The sequence below is a fragment of the Canis lupus genome, chromosome 8 (assembly GCF_011100685.1).
Source record: "Canis lupus familiaris isolate Mischka breed German Shepherd chromosome 8, alternate assembly UU_Cfam_GSD_1.0, whole genome shotgun sequence".
Classification (NCBI taxonomy): domain Eukaryota; kingdom Metazoa; phylum Chordata; class Mammalia; order Carnivora; family Canidae; genus Canis; species Canis lupus.
Window position 1 is genome coordinate 38,769,574 of NC_049229.1, and position 23,658 is coordinate 38,793,231.

A 23,658-nucleotide genomic window follows, 5' to 3' on the forward strand; every position below is an offset into this window, starting at 1 on the left:
CATACAGGGAGCCCGATATGGGACTCGATCCCGGGACTCCAGGCTTATGCTCTGGGCTGAAGGCGGTGCTAAACTGCTGAGCCACCCAGGTTGCCCCTGTTTATTTTAGTTTTTGTTGGTTTTGCCTGAAGAGACTGGTCCAAACAAATATTGCTAAGACATTTTTTTTTTTTTTTCCTAAGACATATGTTAAAGGGCTTACTGCTCATGTTTTCTTCTAGGAGAGTAGCTCAGTCTCCTTAGCAGTCAGAGAAATACCATTAAAACAATATTGATGTTAAATTCACATCCATTATATTGGCAGAAATGAAAGTCTGTTAGCACCAAACATCAGAGAGGATTAGGGGAAATTCTTTTACCATGCTGAGGGAATAAAAACTGTAATGCAGTTTGGAGAACAAAGTAACAACTATTGATAATCAAAAGGAACAATTTTAATTCTAGGAAAATATCTCAAAGCAACTCACACAAATGTGCAAAAAGGTCTACACAAGGGTGTTTGTCAGACCAGTATCTCTAATAAGAAAAACTGGAAACAATATTATGTTCACAGTAGCCTGACAGACAAGTAAGTCATGTTCATGCAGACAGTAGAATGGTATACTATGCTAAAATGACTGTACCTGATTTATATCTGTCACCATGAATAAACCGCAAAACATACTGCTGAGTGGAAAATAACAAATTATTTGTTATATGAAAACAAATTATTATAAAATGATAATACATGATTCCAGCTGTATAAAAATTAAAATACATAAAATACTGTATGAATACTAATATATGTAGTAAATGTATAAAAATGTATGTGTCAAGGCACCTGGCTGGGTCAGTCAGAAGATGTGTGACTCTTTTTTTTTTTTTTTTTAAGATGATGTGTGACTCTTGATCTCAGGGTCGTGTGCTTGAGCCCCATGCTTAGGGTAGAGATTACTTAAATAAATAAATATATTTTTTAAAAATGTATGTGTATATTTTAGAATAGTGGTTATTTGTGAGGAAGAAGAGAAGAGGGATGAATATAGAGTTTTAAATTATATTTGTTATATGGAAAATTATATTACTTTTATCTGTACCATGGTTAATGACTATAAGTTATATTTTGTTTTTCTGTGTTTGAAATGTCATGTTTAAAATAAAATCATTCAAATGAGACTGCAGAATCAAAATAAAATATAGTCAGAGGTGATGAGCAAAGGATGACTGATTACAAAAGAATCTTTCCAGGAGCCAATCAGGACCTTGAGTCTGTGTTGCAACCTTTCTGGCATGAGCAAGGGAATGTTACCTTTTAAATTTGAAATGTTCGTTTGAGAGATTCTGTTGGATTTTCTGCCAAGATAAAAACATGGCTTTTGGAATTGGTAAACAGGTGGTGTTTTACGAGTGATTTCAGGTTTTTCAGAATGCTCTCTCTGACCACGAAAGGCAGATTACAAGTGGCAAAATGTTGGTAGTTCTCAAGTCACTGGTTTATGACGTAAGATAGACCAAGGGCTCTGAATCCTTAGTAGATGATTAATAGTAAGTAAAGTCTTCTTAAGGTCCAATACCTCAAGCTTCACCTCAGGCACTCTTGTTCTGCAGGTGAATTTGTGGGAGGACTCTAAGTAACAATAAGCACCAAGTGGGAGACAGGCATCTACCTCATGATTATGGCTTATGGCAAGGAGCACCCATAGCCCAATGGAGCCTGTGGTGTAGCAGCTCTCTGTTCCTCTCATAGCTTTCCTGGATCTTTCCTCCTAAGATGCTGTCTTCCCTGTAGATTTTTAACTATAGTTTACATGTTAAATTGTTAGGAACGGAGGAAATTCACAAAATCATTTTCATCATTTGTAGCCTTTTAAAAGAAGTGACTTGTGCTACGTGCTATGTCAAAACCAGTAATGCTGGTCAGCTGAGTTTTAACAGTTTTGGTAAAGCTCCAGACACATACAACTCTGTACATCTGTCTTATTTAAATAATCTTTTAACTCTAGAATAGTTTTACATTGATGGAAAAAGTTGCAAAGATAATACAGAGAGTTTTCATATATCTCTTACCCAGTTTCCCTTATCATTGACATTCTATGTTGCTATCTAGGTGGTATTTTTTATGACAACAATTTTTACCTTGTTGGGAAATGTGGACACATCTTATTCACAGACTTGATATAGACCTTACTGATATGCCAAAATCAAATGGTATTTCATTTATAAAGTAACTGGAAGATAAAAACTACTACCTTACCAAAATAATGGAAATCTTTTAAAATTATGGACATGGGGTCCCTGGGTGGCGCAGTGGTTTAGCGCCTGCCTTTGGCCCAGGGCACGATCCTGGAGACCCGGGATCGAATCCCACGTCGGGCTCCCGGTGCATGGAGCCTGCTTCTCCCTCTGCCTGTGTCTCTGCCTCTCTCGCTCTCTCTGTGTGACTATCATAAATAAATAAAAATTTAAAAAAAAAAAAAAAGAAAAATTGTTAAAAAAATAAAATAAAAAAATAAAATTATGGACATGGCACTTGGGACATTTACATACTCAACAAATATTGGTTAAAAGGACAAATGAGGGACACTTGGGTGGCTCGTGGTTGAGCATCTGCCTTCAGCTCAGGGCATGATCCTGGAGTCCCGGGATCAAGTCCCATATTGGGCTCCCTGCATGGAGCCTGCTTCTCTTGTCTCTGCCTCTCTCTCTGCATCTCTCAAGAATAAACAAATAAAATCTTAAAAAAATAAAAATGAATGAATGAACGAATGAATGAATGAAGCAGGTGTTCTGTGTGCCCTATGAGAAACTCAAGTTCTTGCAGGTTTCAGAAAAGATCACATTCCTATACAGATAACCTGCCTTACCCAGCTTGGAATTCTTACTACTAATTGGTTTAAGGAATAATTCATTCTTAATACCATGAAATCTTGGTGTTCCTGCCATCTCTCCACTTACTATTTTAAACTATCAGTAGGTAATGTTGAATGCTGGTTCTTTGCCCTGCCCTCTGCATCACAGTGAATACTAAGCATAAACTTTGGAACTTTTGTTTTTCCATATCCGTTTTCTTTCCTTACGACTAGACTGCGCCTCATGATATAATCATAGATCCTATACTATCTTGACAAAAAAGGCTTTTTTTCATATGATATCGACAACAGCATTAAGTAGTGTATGGAAATTTTTGATGGTGCCCAAAGATACTTTTGGAAAGTCTTTAATCTGAGTAAATAGAAGGAACTAGAATGTTTTCACCAAGAAAAAGAAATATTATTTATTTGTAAGGTAAGGTAGATTATTCAGCAATTAATCTTTTTATGTTTTCAGAATTCAGCTGTGGAAGTGGTTTTGTCAAAACAACTTTCTCTCAATGTTCAAGAAAGCATGAAAAACACTGAAGATGAGCATAAAGTCAATGAGCTGCAAAATCAACCTTTAGAATTAGATGTTATGTTAAGAAATGAACAATTAAAAGAGATAGAGGTATGGAAACAAGAAAAACATTGACAACATGATTGCATCATTTATCCAGTGCAATACAATATATTTTAATTACCAGTAACTTGCTTGCACAGAATGAAAAGTCTTATTTAACCTTTGCCTGATGATCAATTTGGTAACTATATAATTATGTACTAATCAGTAAGTTGTATAAATCTTTCCATTTAAAAAGTGGAAGAGTTTAATGAACATTAGTCTTTTTCATGAAGTTACTAAAAACTTACTTATTTAGTAACAAAATTTGGAAATTCTGACTTATCGTTCCTCTTCTTAGATGTATTCTTCATATTCTGACAAGTTTACTTTTTCTAATTATCGACATTATGGGATACTCCTTTGTTTTTACAGCTGTGCTTACATAACTATGTTTATATATTTATGTACTTAATAGCTATATAATCTAAAAGTCCGATACATGGCCATGTTTTTTAAAAAATTACCCCTACAATTTTAACTGAGTTTGCATGGCTGTAAACATGTATTTAAAATAGGAAAGAGGGGTGATGTATGTAAATAATAAAAATATTATATATATATATCTTATTTGTATATATTTATATGTATATAAATAACGGATGGATATAAATGGAGTGTATATAAATCTAGAACAACTTGAAAAAAATAAATCTTCCTTTAGACATGCAGAACCTTTTAACATAATAGGGAAATCTAATTGCTATTAAATGCTAGACTAATTGTGAGTTTCAATCTAGATTTTAACATGATTCTAGTGAAAAAAAGCTTTTAAATGTCAGCACCTTAGTTTCTCTGTGTGCAAATGAAATATTTAAAACCTATTCTTGGGATATAATGTGTTACTGGAAAGAAAGAAATTAATGAGTAAATGAGGGACTATGTATTTATTGATTTCCTTGACTTGTTTTTAGGAATTATATGCCCTATTGGAAGCAAAGAAAATAGCCACTGAACCACTAGAACAAACTGAATGTCTCAATAAAGCAGAAGCAAGTGCCTTGGTTCTTCACAGTACAAGATATTCAGTGCACCACTTGGACAGTCTGCTTCAGGCACTTATTACTTTGAAGAAAAAGAAAGAAAGCCAATATGAACTCCTTAACAATTTTCAGGAGCACCTTGCTGCAGTTGAATCCTCAGTGAAAGCCTTGCTGACAGAAAAGGAAAGTCTAAAAGTGTAAGTATGAGAATTTAGGACTTGTGAGGCACCTGGGTGGCTCAGTTGATTGAGCATCTGGCCCTTGGTTTTGGCTCAGGTTATGATCTTGGAATCCTTGGATCCAGCCCACATCAGGTTCTGCACTCAGCAGGGAGTCTCCTTCAGGATTTTTCTCTTTCTGCCCCCTGCCCCGCCATTTACTTGCCCTCTCTTTCTCTCTCTCTCTCTTAAATAAATAGGGGTGCCTGGGTGGTGCAGTCATTTGAGCATCTGACTCTTAGTCTAGGCTAGGTTGTGATCTCATGGTCATGGGATTGAGCCCTGCGTGGCACTCCACGCTGAGCGTAGAGTCTACTTGAGATTCTCCATCTCCCTCTGCCCTTCCCACTCTTGCTCTCTCTCTCTTTGTCTCTCAAATAAATAGGTAAATAGGGATCCCTGGGTGGCGCAGTGGTTTGGCGCCTGCCTTTGGCCCAGGGCGCAATCCTGGAGACCTGGGATCAAATCCCAAGTCGGGCTCCCTGTGCATGGAGCCTGCTTCTCCCTCTGCCTATGTCTCTGCCTCTCTCTCTCTCTCTGTGTGACTATCATAAATAAATAAAAATTAAAAAAAAGAAGAAGAGCTGAAAACTTAAAATAGGTAAATAAATAAAATCTTTAAAATAAATAAATCATAAAAAAAAAGAATTTAGAACTTGCATTCTTTTTATTCAAGCATAAGCTTCACTGCCATGGACAGGCCCAGGGTTTTAAGAATGTATACTATGAAAGATATGATTTTATTTATTTATTTATTTATTTATTTATTTATTTATTTATTATTATTATTTTTTAAGATTTTATTTATTCATGAGAGACAGACACACACAGAGAGAGAGAGAGAGTGGCAGAGACACAGGCAGAGGGAGAAGCAGGCTCCATGCAGACGCCTGATGTGGGACTCAATCCTGGGACTCCAGGATCACGCCCTGGGCCGAAGACAGGCGCTAAATTGCTGAGCCACCCAGGGATCCAGGATATGATTTTAATACTACGGTATGAAATTAATTCCATATGGAGGCCATTGAAGAAAACTGTTGGTTTCATGCAATAAATTTTATATTATTTGTATTAATTTTACAATTAAATTATATTTTTTTACAAATTAATTTCTTAATTCACGTGAAATTCTGCCAAATCGATTTAAATTCTATGTAATTCAGCACTCTTTTGTGTCAAGAGTTTATTCTAAACTATGGGGGTGGAGAGAAATATCCTATGTATACAGTTGCTTAGTATCAGCATAATTGGGTTAAATAGTTGGGAAATACTGAATATGTATCTATCCTAATGATTTTTCTTTACATACATATATTCCTTTTGGCTTTGAAAATAATGGAAAATAAAATAAAGATATAATCTTATTGTGTAAACCCTTTCTTACTATTAAAAATGTTGATTTTGGGCACCTGGGTGGCTCAGTAATTGAGCCTCTGCCTTTGGCTCAGGGTGTGATCCCAGAGTCCTGGGATTGAGTCCCACATCGGGCTCCCCAGGGGGGATCCTGCTTCTCCCTTTGCCTATGTCTCTGCCTCTTTCTCTTGTCTCTCATGAATAAATAATTAAAAAATAAAATAAAAGGTAAAAAGATTGATGTTATAGTTTTGCCTTAATGGGATTTACTTTCAGTGATATCCCTTTGAGGAAACAGTTTTATATTAAAAATATTAGCCTGATGATTATACTCTCTTAGCCATTATTGTTGGCAAAACGATAACAAAGTGGTTGGAAGATGGAGTAATTTCTTAGTCCCAGACTCAGCTCTGTGCAAGTTCTTTACAGTTACAGAGTAAGTACTTTTACATACATTGTTCCCTTCACTCTTCACTCCTTTCCTGTGGTTCTGCATTTTTAAAAAAAGATTTTATTTATTTATTCATGAGAGACACAGAAAGAGAGAAGCAGGCACATAGGCAGAGGGAGAAGCAGGCTCCATGCAAGAAGCCCAATGTGGACTCCATCCTGGTACTCCAGGATCATGCCCTGAGCTGAAGGCAGATGCGCCCAACCGCTGAGCCACCCAGGCACCCTGGTTCTGCATTTTTATGATACATATTTTATAGATAAGCTTTGTACATCGTCATACACTAACTGAAAGCCACACAACCAGATTCTGATTTTTATTTTAAGGACAGAGTGCTTTAATAGACAACCTTATCTTCTCTTCTGGGAATTCACAGAAGAATTAATTTCTTTTAATGATCTCTAACCTCATGTTGATATGTAATAAGTATAAAGAAGCTCCATTTTTCCCTTATTTTTTAGGGGACCACTGGACAGTGCAACCTATCTGGCCAAAATTAAACAATTCCTAGCATCAATAGAAAAAGAGAAAGATCCTTTAAGCAGGATGAAAACTGAATGGGAAAATGTATCGAACTGTCTGACTGACATGGATAAGAAGTTATTGGAAAGTCAGATCAAGCAACTCGTAAATAGCTGGGAACAAGTGGAACAACTGGCTCAAAAGAAGTATTCTCAGCAAGTAGTGGAACATGATGAATTTATGCTTCTGATGAATCAGATCCAAGACCTTGAAATTTCCGTACAGCAGCAGCGGCAGAGTCTACAGTTAGGGCTGAACTCTATGGAAGAACAGGATGGGGGCCCAAACACAATTGCCTTGGCCACTGAACTCCAGAATATGAAACATCAATTTTCTGTTTTAAAAGGGAAAGCTGAATTTCAGATGAAGAGGATTTGGGGGGAAAAAGAAAAGAATGCTTTGGAAGATGCAATGAATAATCTGCAGAAGCAATTAGAAGCCTTGGAGCCGTTAAACATAAAGGTGGAAAATCAGATCAAAAAGTGTGAAGTAAGGAACAAGATGAAAGAGATTATCCAGTGGGTCAAGAATCTGCTAGGTGAAGTCACCCCTACCATTTCCCTTTTCCCGGATGATATTCTTTCCCAGATCAGAAAATGCAAGGTTAAACACGATGGCATTCTGGATAAGCAGCAGGCTGTAGAGTCGTTGGTTGAAGAGGTCAAAAAGAATATTCCTAACCTTACAGCAGATGAGAGCAATGATTTAAATCACCTCCTACAGGACTTACAGAATCAATACCAAATGCTGATTTTAAAGTCAACTGAAAGATCACAGCAATTAGAATTTAAATTGGAAGAAAGAAACAGATTTATTGCAGTAATAGAGAAGCTTCAACTTTCACTTCAAGAAAATGAAGCACAGATCATTCCCAAGATGAAAACAGCATCCACAGAACCTGAACTAGAACAGGAGCATGTCACTTTGACGAGTTCTCAGGAGGCATTGCAAGAAGCAGAGAGTGTAATCTCAGCTCGCCTTCAGGAACAGGCAGACGTCTGCAAGGATCTATGTGTGTTTGAAAGATTATTTCTGGGTGACCTACTGAAAAATCTGAAGACTAGAGCTAACAGAACACAAAGAGTCATACAAAATAAATGCAATGAAGTAGAACGCAAGATACATTTTTACAGAGAATACCATGAAAAGGCATCTGTGCTTCAGAAGGAGGTTGACCATATACAGCACAGTGAGCTGCCACTAAATCAAGAAATACATGAAGATGTGAAGGAGGAGCTGTATAGTCTTAAAGACCGAATCACTGGTGTTCAGTCTCGCATCCTACAGGTACTGAAACTCAAAGAAGTGTTTGACTCTCTAGGACTAAACTGGGATTCTTCCCAGCTTGACCAATTACAAGCCCAAGTATTTGAAAAAGAAAAGGAACTTGAAGAAAAAATTAAGCAGCTGGACACACTTGTGGCAGAACGTGGCAAATATCAAGCATCACTTAGTAAACTGAGGGCTATGGATTTGCAAATTAAGACAAGGGCTGAAGCACTACTGGAAATGCCCCATGCCTCCCCAGCAAGCAGTCTGCTCAGTGCTCAAATTTTGCAGCGCAGAATTGAGAAAGCCATGTGCTTGTGTCAAGAGATGATAAAGAATTTAAATCAAAGTAAGACCTTTGATGACTCATTCAAAGAGAAAGAAATCCTGCAAATAAAGCTGTGTGTGGAAGAAAATGACAAGTTACACAAGATTCTCCAAGACAAAGTACTAGAATCCCAACCAAAGGAAATGGGTGAAAAGAATTTTCAGGACAAACTGGAAAGTTCCATACATGTTTTGAATCAGATAAAGTCTCAGTTAGAACAGCCTTTACTCATAAATTTGGACATTGAACATATTCAAAATGAGAAGGAGAATTGTGAAGCATTTCAAGAGCAAGTTCAGGTGGAAATGGATAGCTTGAAAGCTATGACCCTTATTGAGAAGCAAAGAGAAGAAAATTCTTTGGAAACTTGTGAAGTGGAGACAAAATTGCATGACATTGAAGATCTTCACATGCAGCTTAATACAAGCATTGATTTACGCACAGTAAGAGGCTTTTTTCTTAATTAAGTGGTTAATGCATTTCTTTGTATTTCATGGTTTGAGGTTTTAACTCAGTATGTGTGCTTCTCAAGAAGTTTGAGGTTCTACATGAACATTTTCCATAGAAGAGCCATTTTAAAAACTTTCAGTAGGCCATCTTATGATCCCAACTCATTTTACATCTGAATACAGTGCATTATAGATGGGAAAGAGGAGTGTGACACCTTTTTTTCTATATCCCATGTAGTCTAAGCTCAATAGAGCTTTGTTTAATTTTTAGAAATAGGCATAATGGAAGAAAGATGGTGTAGTGCAAAGAACATACGATAATAACTCCACATCTATTTAGAACTTTCAGTGTCTAGGCACTGTGCTGAGTAGTTTATTTTTAATCTTCACAGTGAATCTGGGAAGTGGATGCTATTATTAGACCCATTTTAAAATAAAGAAATTTAAGTTCAGGACCATCAACTGTTTTCCCAGTTCTTGCAGCAGTAACAGAACCAGGATTTTTATTTTTAAATTTATATTCATTCATTCATTCATTCATTCATTCATTTATTCATTCATTCATAAAAAACACAGAGAGAGAGAAAGGCAGAGACATAGGCAGAGGGGGTTCCTGCGGGTAGCCGGATGTGGGACTCCATCCCAGGACCCTGGAACCACAACCTGAGCCAAAGGCAGACGCTCAACCACTGAGCCACCCAGGTGCCCCCAGCCAGGATTTGCATCAAGATCATCAGATTTAAAAAAAAAAAAAATTAAAAAAAAAATCATCAGATTTTAAGTGGAGGACATTAAATAAAGACTCATGGGCCAAATCTGCCCACAGTGCCTGATTTTGTAAATAAAGTTTTATTGGATCTTGGCCATGCTCATTTCTTTAGAGAATGTCTATGGCTGCTTTCTTGCTACATCGGCAGGGTTGAGTAGTTGTGATAGCCCAGATGGCATGCAAAGCCTAAAATATTTAGTCTGATCCTTTAAACAGGAGAGGTGTTCTGACTTATGTTACAGAATGACTCAACATATTCCCTCCTTTTCTGCACTAATTGGATAGACAGCTTAGGCATTATTAGAACCTTGTGCTTAATATAATGCCTTTCACTGTGTTTTTAGAATTTGTTGCATAAAATTTATAGAATGGGAAAATTAACTCCCTTTTTTAACTCAAACTTATTAGATAATATATTTGAAGTATTTTTATATCTGAAATATTTTGATATATATAAATGCTATAGAAGTGTAGTCATATTATGAATTCTAGTATGTTCTTTAAATTGGTACTTAACAAATATTGAGTAAATTCAGTACTTCTCTACTTGATTTTAATAGTTTCCAGAAACAATGACATAAATCTCCAAAATAATAGGATTAGAACTGGACTGGAAGGGACCTTTAAAGTTATTTATTGTAAGCCTAGGTTGCTCAGTGGTTGAGCATCTGCCTTTGGCTCAGGGCGTGATCCCGGAGACATGGGATTGAGTCCCGCATTGGGCTCCCTGCATGGAGCCTGCTTCTCCCTCTGCCTGTGTCTCTGCCTCTCTCTCTGTGTCTCTTATGAATACATAAATAAAATCTTAAAAAGAATAAAAATAAAGTTATTTATTTCAACTATTTGTTATTTCAGTAAGAAGACTAAGGTCTGGAGGCATTAAGTAATGCACTCAAAACTTAAGTTAGTGGCAGAACCATTTATTTAAAAACACAAGATGGGTGGGCCACCAAGGTGGCTTAGTCAGTTAAGATCAGTCTTGATCTTAGCTAGGTCTTGATCTCAGGGTTGTGAGTTTGAGTCCCATGTTGGGTGTAGAACTTATTTAAAATAAATTAACTTTTTTTTTTAAACCACAAGAAAACTGGGGGGATTTTGTGTGTTTTCTTTTAATTCCTCCCTCCCAACAAATATTGGTTAAAGTTATATACATTAAATATATTCAATTATTTTATTTAATTCATAGTGTAACAGAAGAGTTGTAGAATAGAAGAGTTCATCAGACATGATTCATAAAATGCATTTTTTAATTTAGAGTAGACTTCTTAGCAAATCTGGAAATAATTTTTCTTTGTGCAAAGTTATTTGTCTTTAAATATAGGATAATATTGTCAAACTAAAAGTAGGAGATGCTAACCCTTTTACGACTGAGACATATTATGAATGCACTACAAAAATTCAAGAATGATATAAATCCCCAAAGTTTGACAGCTTTGTCACAACGTTTACTCTTCTATTCACCAGGATGTCTTGAATGATGCTTATGAAAGTATGACACGCTATAACGAGGCAATCACCAGGGCAATGGGGATCTTTACTGCCTGCGAAGCCATTGTTGCATCCCATAAAGTAGACCTTGATAATCCAGAAGAACCACTGGAGATGTCTTACTGGAAACAAGAGGAAATACAATCCACAATGGCAGACATCCAGGACCTCACTGAGAAACTGGGAACTATATCCAGCCCTGAAGCCAAACAACAACTCCAGTATACTTTACAGGAATTAGTTTCTAAGGACTCAGCCATGAGGGAGGCAGCCAAAGTAAAGAAAAGTGAAATAGAAAGGTACGTACTTCTTTCTAAAGGTAATGCTTTAAGAACAAAATTAAGATTTATTTTTCTTTATAATTAACATTGATACATAGAAATAATTTCGAAAGTCTGGAGAAGTTGAAAAATCATTACCTATAGAAAACCATAGCGAATGTTTTATTGTATATTTTACCTTTTTTTTGTTTTTGATATTGAGCCCATACAACAGAATGTTTATAAAAGTCTGCATGTGATATAAAAGACTAATGATAAAACAAACAACTTTGTATCCAGAAGTTCAAAGGTAAACATCATGACTTGCATTTTCTTGTGTGGTCCTTTCCTCTTCTCAGAATTAACCATTATGCCCAATTTTTTATTTACCATTTTCTTCCTTTTTAAAACATTTTTACTGTGTGTGTGTGTGTGTGTGTGTGTGTGGCACATTTTCATGTATATGTATTCATCTGTCACTTCATTTTTTTTCAAATTCATCATTATGATGCTGAAGTTTATTCATGTTCTTATCTATAGCAAAATTCAGTCAGCCAGCCATTGATAGACATTTAGGTTTTTCTAGTCTTTGTACTTCCAAATAGGGCCAAAGGGAACATTTTTAAATGTAAGAGCTTCCCTGGACTATATACCAAGGATTATGATTATTGGGTGAAAAAGTTTGCACACCTTACATTTTAAATTCCAAATGATTTTACTTATTTATTTATTCTTTTTAAATATATTATTTATTTATGCATGAGAGACACACAGACAGAAGCAGAGACATAGGCAGAGGGAGAAGCAGACTCCTCGCAGGGAGCCCGATGGGGGACTCAGTCCCCAGAGTGGGGATCACGCCCTGAGCTGAAGATAGACGCTCAACCACTGAGCCACCCAGGCATCCCAACTTCTATTCAGACAATTGTTCCAATAACATTCCAAGTTCCAACTATTTCATATCCTCACCAATACTTGATGTTGGGAGATTTAATTTTTTTTTAAGATTTTATTTATTAGAGAGAGATAAAGAGAGCATGAGTTGAGAGAAGGGCAGAAGGACAAGCAGACTCCATTCCAGGACCCTAGGATCACTACCTGAGTTGAAGTCAGAGGCTTAACCAACTGAGCCACTCAGGTGTCCCGAGAGAGATTTAATTTTTGCCAGTCTGATGGTTGAGAAGTGATATTTCATTGTGGTTCTAATTTGCATCTCTATTATTATTAATATATTTGAGCCTCTTTTTTGAGTATTTCTTGGTCTTTCATATTTCATCTTCTGAAAAATGCCTGTTCAAGCCATTGCCCAATTTTTATTGGGTTGCTCATCCTTTTTTTTTATTTTATTGATTTGTAGGTATTTATGCTATATATTGGAAGCTAGTCTTTTATTACATAAGTTACAAATATCTTTACAGAGAGGGTTTCCTATTAAATACCTATCCTGGATTGATGGTTTATCTTCTGTCCTCCAGCATTCCAGGGAAAGGTTAATAAAACTAAAACTTAGCAAATGCCATCAAAGTGAAAAACTGTCCCTAGGTCTCAGCTTATTTCTCTTTTATTTCCACTTTCATATAGTTTTGGACCTGTGAATATACCTGAATTCCTTTCCAGTTTATTATTATATTTTAATAATTTAAAAAATATATATTTGATACTGAATTTTAATTGTTTTCAGTGAAGGATTTAGGCTACCAGTTTTATACATACAATTTTATTCATAGTAAATGAATAGTTTTTTAATATCTCACATTATGGTCTATAAAAATATGCTGCTGCTTTCCTGTGACTGTATAACATGTTCTCTTTCCCTTATTGTGCAAAACTTCCTAAAAGTAATTGTATTTGCTATAAAATATTTTATAAAATGGATCTTTGTAATTTACTAAACCATATCTTTTGTTACATATAAAGTATGTTCCAATTTAATTAATAGTTTAATGAGTAAAAAGATTTTATTATGCAGAAGGTTTTACCAAATTTAGGATAAATTTCTACTGTGAGAATTAATTCCTTAAGATAAATTGTGGAAGTTGAATTAATGGTTCAAAAGAAATGAGCATTTTTAAGACCAAGTGGTTTTCTACAAGAATTGTCATTCAGAATTTTAATGAAGAATTTATACTTCATTAGCAGTGTTAAAGAATGCAGTTTTTACAGTTTAGCTGTTTTGAGAAGTCTTATCTGCCTGTTAAGTTTGCATTAAAAGCCTTATACAGGTCCCTGTGAGGAGGAGATAGTCAATAAAAATTGGGTGAAAAACATTGAATAGCAAAAAGAGAATTACATTCTACTTTTTTTTTATCAAGTATGTAGAATTCATTCTGGGAAGTCCAAAATTTATTGTACCAAATAAAATTTAATATCACTTTTTTCCCCTGTGTTTCCTAGGTGTCTTGAGAATTACAAATGCTATAGAAAAATTAAGGAGAAAGTTTGCACTAACCTAAGCCAAATGGAGACAGTTCTTGGGCAGTCCATGTTTCCGTTGCCAGTATCTTACAAAGAAGCTTTAGAGCGCTTGGAACAGAGCAAGGTAATAGTAATTTGCAAATCTTCAGTAAGACTATGTAGAATATTGATAGGAAGAGCAGGTAGTGGCAGCAGGGAATGTGGCTCTGTTGTGACCACAGAAATCTTCCACGTGAGTTATACACTAAAGAAAATACCCCAAACCAAACACCAAGGGGAAACATTAAACAGTGGTTCTGAGAGATTTCATCAGTTGGGTTCACGGCACTATTCTTAGTGATCACTTTCTTTCTCTTTTTCTTTTTCTTCTTCTTCTTTTTTTTTTTTTTTTTAAGATTGATTTATTTACTTTAAAGAGAGTGTGTGTGTGAGCAGGCAGTGGGGAAGGTAGAGGGAGAGAGAGAGACACTCTCAAGCAGACTCCCACTGAGCACCCGCCATGGGGCTAGATCTCAGATCAAGACCTGGGCGGAAATAAGAGTGTGATGCTCAACCAACTCAGCCACTCAGTTGCCCCAGGGATCGCTATTTCTAAAGTGTCACTTTTTATGTTATTTTGTTGGATGTTGCTGGATCAATGACAGAGAATTTAAAGCAACTATCATAAGTTTAAACTCTGGCTACTCCTTATTCTTACTCTGTAATTTTTGTTTTGGCTTATTTTCATCTGTTGGAATCTATGGTATTATGTTATTAGAATTTGAATGAAACCATTCGAAATCATCTGTGCCTAACATCTATCCCCAAACAAACAAACAAACAAACACAAAACCCCTAAATAATGCATTGGTGGTTGATAAGCCTTATGCAAATTAATAAACTAGTAAAAATAATGAGATTCAAGTTTAAAATAACAATGGAACTTTTAGAATGTTTATACGTTCTTACTTGGAAGAATTGGTTTATGGGTCATTTTTGTCACCATGGTTCCAAACTCGTGCAACAAAATAATACATAGTTAATTCTAAACTGTTTCAAATTGGCTTTCAAAAGGTCTAGAATATAGATTATTTAATACTTATAGATGTTTTAAAATCATCAATAGTTCCAAATTTTAAGAAGTTCATAAGTTTCAGAAAAATTAATAGACATTATATTCTTACTTTTCCTTTTCTTTCCTAAGGCCTTGGGGTCAAATCTTTTATCAACCAAAGAAGAGTTCATGGAACTACGTCAGGTCCTCAGACACCTGAGACCCATGTGCACAGACAGTGATGACAGGTGTTTGCTCAGAACTACACTGGCTCTGTGGGACAAATGGTTGAGTTTGTTGGAGGCTGCTAAAGAATGGGAGCTGTGGTGTGAAGAGCTGAAGCAGGAGTGGAAATTTGTCAGTGAAGAAGTAAGTGCTTTGTTTTTAAGGATCAAGCCAGTTTCCTAGCGAATGTCATTTAAATTGTTTTATTACTTTCGCTTTGTTTTTACGTAAAACAAGTCCTCAACTGGTAGTACCATTTTTTTTTATCATATATACCTAATACATAAATGTTTGTAGAGGTCAGGTCCTAGCAAAATAATCCCCAAGAAATGATTCAAATTCTTTCCTAATAGTGCTTTTTTTTTTTTTTTTTTGGTATCAGGTAATACTTATAAATAAGTACTTGCTCATTTGAGCTTTAAATTCTTTATTGTGCATCTGAGCTAACCCCTCTTAAAAATGACTATATAACACTAAAGGTTAGAATTATGTAATAGTCATAATAACAAACTAATTTCGAAGTTAACTGCAATGGTTAACTATAGAAATTAACTTCAATTAATTGTTAACTATGGACTTAAAAATATGTTTGATGCTCTTTGTGAAGACTCTCTTAAAGAAAACCTCCATAGTATATATCAATCAGAGATGTTAATTTAAGCATGATTCAGGACTTAGGCCTTCACATATATTTAAAAAGAAAATTTTAAATAGTATAAAATTGTCTTAGGGTGTTTGTTAATCTTTCTAAAAGATCAGGTATAAACGAAGTACAAATTGGGACATTAATGAAAACCCTTCTCTCTTATTCAAGTCAAAATTCCTGCTAAATTTACTTAAGAGAGAAATACAGTGAATCAATACTTGATTGGAGGTAGGTCACAAGTTTTGAAATATAAATGTTTAGCAAGCATATTTTTTCTGCTTTAAACTTGCTGTTCTTGCTTTTTGCCCCATTGTATCTGAGAGAGCAAGATGGGTCACCAGCAGCTCTCCTGGAGCCATGGGAGAAAATCTGGCCAGGGTTCTCATTCTTGCCATGTCTGATCAAATCAACATGATCTGAACTGCAAATTATGGCCTCAGTATGTGCCCATGGTGTTTCCATCAGTATTGAGAGGATACAGGCTTCATTAGGTTGGATTAAGTGAACTTCCTTGAATGAGTCATCCAAGATCCCTACCTCAGTGCACATGTCCAAGATACCTACACCTACCTTAATGGTAACTCTTTGTACATAAAATTAAAATACTTCAATTAAGACAAGTAACTTGATATTCTTGAAAATAAATATTATTTTGGTAGTGCTAGTAGGGTTTGACTAGTAAATAGACTCTTGAAACTTTAAAACTCAAAGAAACTTTGTTAATTACTGCTGTTAGTCCACTTCTTTCCCTTCCATACTGGCACAGTTCATTGAGTTGCTGGAGTAGGCTATGTGCTGTCTCTAAGAAGGCTATTCACACATGATGCCACCAAATCCTTGTATTGCCCTCAGGAGTTAAATATTATTACCATTTTATCAATGGGGATACTGAGGCACTGAGAGATTTCTGTTGGCACACGATCTCCCTGCTAGTGATTGAGCTGGAACTGTGGACTGGGGCTGCATCTGTTTTGCTCACTGCTGTGACTTTAGATTCTGACTGGGGAAGGGGACACCTGGGTGGCTCGGTTAAGCATCTGCATTTGGCTCAGGTCATGATCCCGGGGATCTTGGGATCCGAATCCCACATTGGACTCCCTGCTCTGTGGGAAGCCTGCTTCTCCCTCTCCCTCTGCCTGCCACTTCCCCTGCTTGTGCTCTCTGTCTCTCTGTGTGTCACATAAATAAATAAATAAAATCTTAAAAAAAAAAAAAAGAATCTGACTGGGCCCTTGTGCTTAGTGGGCAGAATGAACATTTCTTCAAGGACAGCTCTTCTTCAAACCCAGGTCTATGCTAATTCTAAGCTTTTGTTCTATTTTACTACATTGTCTCTCTATTGCTGTATACCCATTTGCAATTATATTTGGTTAATTCAGACGCCATTCACTTAGAACTTTGTAATTATTCATAGACTCATTTGACAATATCTACTAGCAGAATGTGTTTTTCAAAGAGTAGCATAGACAAAACATGCCCTTGTGTAATAACAGTAACAACAACTTTAACAGTGGGCGGGTGTGGAGCATGTGTTGGGCAAAATTCTAAGCATTTTATGTGTATGATCATTTATCCTCACCAGAGTCCTATGAGCTAGATACTTTTATTTTATCCTTATTTTGTAGGTGAGGAAAGTGAGACACAGTGAGATTGAGTAACTTGCCCAAATTCACGAGTAGTCTTTTAAGAGGAGTTAAACTTACACTCTGATGTATATATGTATGTATGTATGTATGTATGTATTTTTAAGATGTATTTATTCATCTGAGAGAGAGAGAGAGAGAGAGAGAGAGAGCACACAGGGGGAGAGGCAGAGAGAGAGAAGCAGACTTCCAACATGGGGCTTGATCTTGGGACCTGGAGATCATGACCTGAGCAGAAGGCAGATGCTTAACCATGTGAGCCACCCAGGCGCCCACTCCAGTGTTATTAATGACAAAGCTATCAACCTAAATGATATTTATGTACACACCAAATTGATGTAAGATTTTAAAATAGCGTCTATCCACTTAAAAATTATATCATCTAAACACCTGTACATGCAAGATTCAATTAGCATGGTTGGTGCTTTTGTATGTGACAGAATGAATTTCTTTTTTAAAGACATAGATAGTAATATAATAATCTGGTATCTTTATGGGATAAAGGTTTTGTATAAGTAGATTTTCAAAAACTTAGATGTTGTGTTTAAATTTGTAAATTAAAATATAAATTGAAATTTTTGCTTTTTTCACCCTCTAAAATTTTACCTTCCTGTTTTTTTTTCTTAATCAGAATCTGCTTGATTTAATTGCTCTTATCTGCCTATTCAGAGTCATCATTTTTGTTTCAGTGACTGTAATGTGCTAGAGAAAATTCAAAGATAATTGGAGGTATAAGGCTGGGTTCTTCCCCATGTACCAAAAGTCCAAAGGACTTTTACTAGTTCCTAATTCTGCTGGTTATAGGTTTTTCAGTCCCCTTCACTCTGTTTACTTATGGTGCAACTATGGCTCCTTCTCCCTTTCTAGACTACTTTATAATTGACTATGAACCTAAAAGTTTTATAACCAATATTATTAGAATTCTGTATCTAAAGGAAATCACTCAGGAGCTGCAGAGCCTTTTCTAGACGGAAGAGTGAATGCATAATTTTGGTGGTAAATATTTTCTGATTTCAGAACTGTCTTCATCCCTTTTAGCATGAAGTTTGCTAAGTTTTGATGAACACAGTCACATGATCACCAATGAATCTAAATGAAGATTTAGATCATTTTCATCACCCCAAAAAGTTCCCTTGTGCCTCTCTGAAATCCGCCCCTTCTGTCACCTCCAGCTCCTGGCAGCTATTAATCTGTCTTGCCATTTCTAGAATGTCATATACATGGACTTGGAACAGTTTGTGCCTTTTGAGTTCGACATCTTATCACTAAGTTTAATGCATGGGAAATGCATGCATATTGCTGCTTGTATCAATAGTTCATTTCTCTTAATTGCTGAGTTATGTTGGATTGGATGTTATGTATGACAGTTTGATTATCTGTTGCAAGTTGAAGTATTGTCTGGCTTTTGAGTAAAATTATCATCCTAATAAAAATTATTTCCCCCTCCCTCCTTGTGTTCTCCTCCTTAATCACTAACCACCTTACATCATGCAGCAGAGACCCAGATGGGGCTTGCAGGCAGGTGGTTTATTTTGGAAAGAGATCTCAGGAAATGGGTGGGGGATGAGGAGAACTGGAACGAGAATGGTAAGAAGCTTTAGTTGTTTTATTCTAACTGGGTCATAGTTGCTCTAGTTGCTCTTTTATGGTTATCACTGGTTTGGAAACACCAAGAGATGCTCCATTAAGTTATGGACATACTGCTTTCAACTTGATGTATATTAGAAACCCTAGATGTATGGTTGTCTCTGACAATACAGCAATTCCTTTCTTTGCTTGCTGGTTCTCTGGCAGGGAGGTTGCAAAACAACCCAGTGGAAACCTTTTATATCATTCCCTGGTGGAATTGTAGCTGCTTGCCTAAGAACTAGCACTTCTAATCCAACTGAATTTAGGTGTGAGATAATGGAAAGCATAAGTTCCATAACTAGGTCTTTTGGAGAGGGGCCATCTACACTTATACTCTATCCTAGTGACCAGGGACTCAGCTGGATCATATGGCCCAAGTGGCAGGGCAGCTTATACCAAAGCCTGACCCTGCTGCAATGTCTCTTTTTCTCCAGACCTCCCTCAAGATTGGCAGCATTCTGATAAGTGGATCTGAGGAATGTTCTCAAGTATAGCATATACTGCCTCCAGAATCCCAAAGGGCACATCCAGTGCTGGGCCTCTTTCTTAATAGTAGAGATACAGGATTGAATTACTTGGTCTTTACATTATGGAATTCTGGAAAGCCCTAGACCATTGAGCTTCTGGAAACCTAATTTATGCTGGAATTCCTAAATGTTCATAGACTTTATTTTCTACCCTTTGGAATCCAGATTTTCATTTACCATTTCGATTACTATCGAATAACTGTAGCTGACTGGTGTGATATTCCTCAATGTCAAGATTGCAAGATGCCTGACTCAGTTTGAACATTAGAGCACGAGAGTTGACAGTGCCAGGGCAGAATGTGGCAAATGTTGGTGCAGCTGATGTGAGGGCCATAGGGTTTGAAGAGGTGTATTAGAGGGATCTGATTGTCTCTGTCTTCATTCTGAGTTCAAGAATGATAGAACTCCATTTTGCAATATGCGATGTTATGTATTTCTGGGTTCTGCATGTCTCCATGTTGACAAATACTTGATTGGTTAGGACTACTTTCCCTTTGGTGTAGGTGTTAGGGTAACAAGGAAGTACTGGACTTCCTTTTTTGAGTATATAGGAATAGGATGTGAAAGAAGACACTTGTAGAAAAATTATCCACTTGTTGCCCAAACTCTTGTATAGTAGTTGCAATTTGGTGGAGCTCATTCTAGTGACCTTATAGATATTTCAAGAGAAATAACTGCTTTCTGCAACTGAAATCTGAAGGAGAGAGAAATTATTTATGAAAATATTCAACAATATTTCTGCTCACAACAGCAACACTTCATTTTAATCACATAGCTACATGATCAGTAGCTGGGAATTCTGGGATTCCAATAGGGGAGGAATAATATTCCCGCTAGAAGAAGACAGATACTACTTTGAGCGAAGATATGGCATTAGGAACCCTTTGAGGAGCCAGTATACAAAAATTATGATTGCTAAGGTGTGTTTCAGCTCCTGAGAGGTCGAAGTACCTTTTAGTTATTTGAGTTCTGTTTTTTTGTTTATTGAATTAGATTGAACGAGAAGCAATTATTTTAGATAATCTTCAAGAAGATCTCCCTGAAATTTCAAAAACAAAAGAAGCAGCCACCACGGAGGAGCTCTGTGACCTGCAAGACTGTTTATGCCGTTACCAAGAAAATGTGGAGAAGCAGCAGTTGTTACTGACCTTACTCTTTCAGCGCATGAGAAGTATCCAAAATGCTCCCAAAAGCTTAGAAGCTGTGGAAACTAGTCCAACATTTCAAGAGATTACATCAATGCAGAAACGATGCAACAAGTAAGACTTATGAAAAACTGTTAAGAAAACGTGCCTGACAACTCAGGCTTAAAATTTAGAAAATACTGAATTTTGAAAATATAAAAATATAGCATAATGACCAATGATATGATAGAATTGGTTTAACACAGAAAAGTATAAAAAGGGTTGGAATGGTACATCTACTATGGAATATAGTATGGAGGTTCCTCACAAAATTAAAAATAGAGATATCATATGATCTGATAATTCCACTGTTAAGTATTTGCCCGGGGAAAATGAAAACACTCTCTTGAAAGACACATGCACCTCTATGTTTATTGCAGTATTATTTACAATAGCCAAGACATGGAGGCAACTCCAGTGTCCATTAATAGACAAAAGGATAAGGAAAATATTGTATATGTATCCAATGGAATATTATATAGCCATAAAAGGATGAGATCATGCCATTTGAGATAACATAGATGAACCTAGAGGATATTCTACTAAGTGAAATGAGTCAGTCTGAGAAAGACAAATACCATATGATTCTACTCCTAAACTGGATCTTAAAAAAGTGAACTAACAAACAAAAAGCAGAACTGGAGAGGAGGGAGGTAAGGGGATGGGCAAAATGGGTGAAGGGGAGTGGGCCTTTATTTATGGAATGAATTAGTCACGGGAATGAAAAAGCAGATCATAAGGAATACAGTCAATTACAATAGCGATGTAATGGGACAGATGGTAGCTATACTTGTGCCAAGCATAGAATAACGTATAAGCCTGTCAAATCACTAGATTATACACCAGAAACAAATGTAATATTGTGTGTCAACTATGCTCAGAAAGGAGCAGGGATGGAAAAGATTAATAACAATAAAAGCAAACACATGTTTTCCATCCTGGTATTATTGAGGGTGAATATCCTTTGAATTTTTTTCTTAATGTCTGCTGTTTTTCTATTTTAGTAATATATATTAGGAATATATATTAGGAAGTTCAGGGAATGTGGAAAATTATAAAAATTAATATAAATTAAAAAATTAATATAAATCTCCCCCTTTATTTTACCATTCAACAACAATCACTGCCAATCACTCCTAATCTTTTCTACTGATTGTATTTTTAAACAAATTCTGATCATAATACTGTACTGTTTTGTTGTCTGCTAAATCACTTATCAGCATATCATGTTAATTTGCCTATGCCATTAAATGTTCCTTAAAACATAATTATGTAATATTTCACATGTGTCTATGCCATAATTTCTTTAACCAAAGGCCTAATATAGAACCTTTAAATTATACGTAATTTTTTTTACTTTTATAAAAACATTGTAGTAAATATAATTATACTAGAGTCTCTTTCTGCATCTGTGATTAATTCTTTGAGAAAGATGCCAAGAATTAGAATCATTGGGTCACAGGATATAATATATTTACGGCTGGGAATACCAAATAGCTCTCAGGAAAAATTGTAAACTCCTGTACTAATAAGGTGGCTACAGTCACGGCAAATGGGGTCAGCTGAGATAAAAAAAAAAGTCTATCCAGTCATCTATCCCCAAAAGCCCACCCATGAATCCATTCTTACCTCTACATCATATTCAGTTGAATTCAAGGATCACTTGGAGAAAAGTAGGATGGAGATAGCAATTGGAATGTAATGTGTGAAAAGAGGATATTTTGAGATGGGAGTTTGGAGAGGTTTTTGATTGTGTGATAGAATTTGGCATATGTTTATATATGTAGTATATAAACCACTGAAAACTGGTACTTTATGTTCAGGAAAAAATCTTTTGTGAGCTATGCAGACACTGTGTTAATTGTTGAAATAAAACTATCTCATAAGAGAGCAGAGTAGAGAAACAATTTTATTTTGATGTTATATGTTAGGCTTTTTCAGAAAGCTCAAGAAAATAAGGAATTGATGGAGAATGAAATCCAAGAAAGACATTCTTTCACAAAAGAAATGATTTCTTTGAAGAATTTATTTCAACAGACTGCAGCTTCTTTCCAAAATATGGAATTACAAGACCACCCAGAAAGGGCAGACCAGTTTGAGGTAAGTGAAGAATGAAGTGAGGGGCCAGTGAATGTGGCTAACACAGGTCTACAATCTTGAATCTAAAGTCTCTGGGGCAGAGGTAATTCTGTGACTAGAATGGAGGGCATGTAGGAGGAGGGAGGAAAGCACATGCAAAGACCCTGTGGCATGATATGGGCCAAACCATAGGAGATCACTGTGGCTGGAGTGCAGAGAGTAAAGTTGAGAGCAGAGAGGAGGCCAGACTGGACCATGCAGCCCTTTTTCAACTGTTTTTCAGGTATGTTCGGTGAACAGGGGCCCCAGAGCGTTATTGATCTACTACTGACTTTAGTAGGATGTATGATTTATCTCTGAAAGTGGTGCAACTATTTTTACTCATAACACTTCTGATACCAAATGCATGGGGTTTTTTTCCTCCCATGTCTCTAGAAACCAACTAAGTATCCTCCTATTCAATTCAACCATAACTCCGTAACTAGAGGGAGTTAGCCCAGACCACTTGCATAGAGCAAGGTAAGGGGGAAGTCTCTCAGACCCTCCAGGACCTCTTTGGGTATCCCACTTTCCCAGGACCAACTCCAGATTCTCCATACCTCATTGATTAAGGGTTTTTATGGTGGTTCCATTATGTACGCATGATTGGTTAAACCATTGGCCATTGATAATTAACCTTCAGCTCTTTACCCCACCCTAGAGGTTGGGAAGTGGGGCTCAAAGTTCCAACCCTC

General features: G+C 36.2%; 1 protein-coding gene and 1 pseudogene across 4 annotated transcripts in view; both read left to right on the top strand.

The window, feature by feature from the left end:
* Nucleotides 1–23,658, top strand: part of SYNE2 (spectrin repeat containing nuclear envelope protein 2) — a 268,443-nt gene that overhangs the window by 118,936 nt on the left and 125,849 nt on the right. For all 4 annotated transcript variants that reach the window (XM_038544908.1, XM_038544909.1, XM_038544910.1 and 1 more), the window contains exons 45-52: nt 3,307–3,462; nt 4,368–4,633; nt 6,920–9,020; nt 11,260–11,582; nt 13,938–14,082; nt 15,142–15,360; nt 20,655–20,920; nt 22,777–22,945. In XM_038544908.1, coding sequence (XP_038400836.1) covers nt 3,307–3,462; nt 4,368–4,633; nt 6,920–9,020; nt 11,260–11,582; nt 13,938–14,082; nt 15,142–15,360; nt 20,655–20,920; nt 22,777–22,945 — 3,645 coding nt within the window. The remainder of the gene's footprint in view (nt 1–3,306; nt 3,463–4,367; nt 4,634–6,919; nt 9,021–11,259; nt 11,583–13,937; nt 14,083–15,141; nt 15,361–20,654; nt 20,921–22,776; nt 22,946–23,658) is intronic.
* Nucleotides 15,387–16,881, top strand: LOC100685163 (annotated as a pseudogene).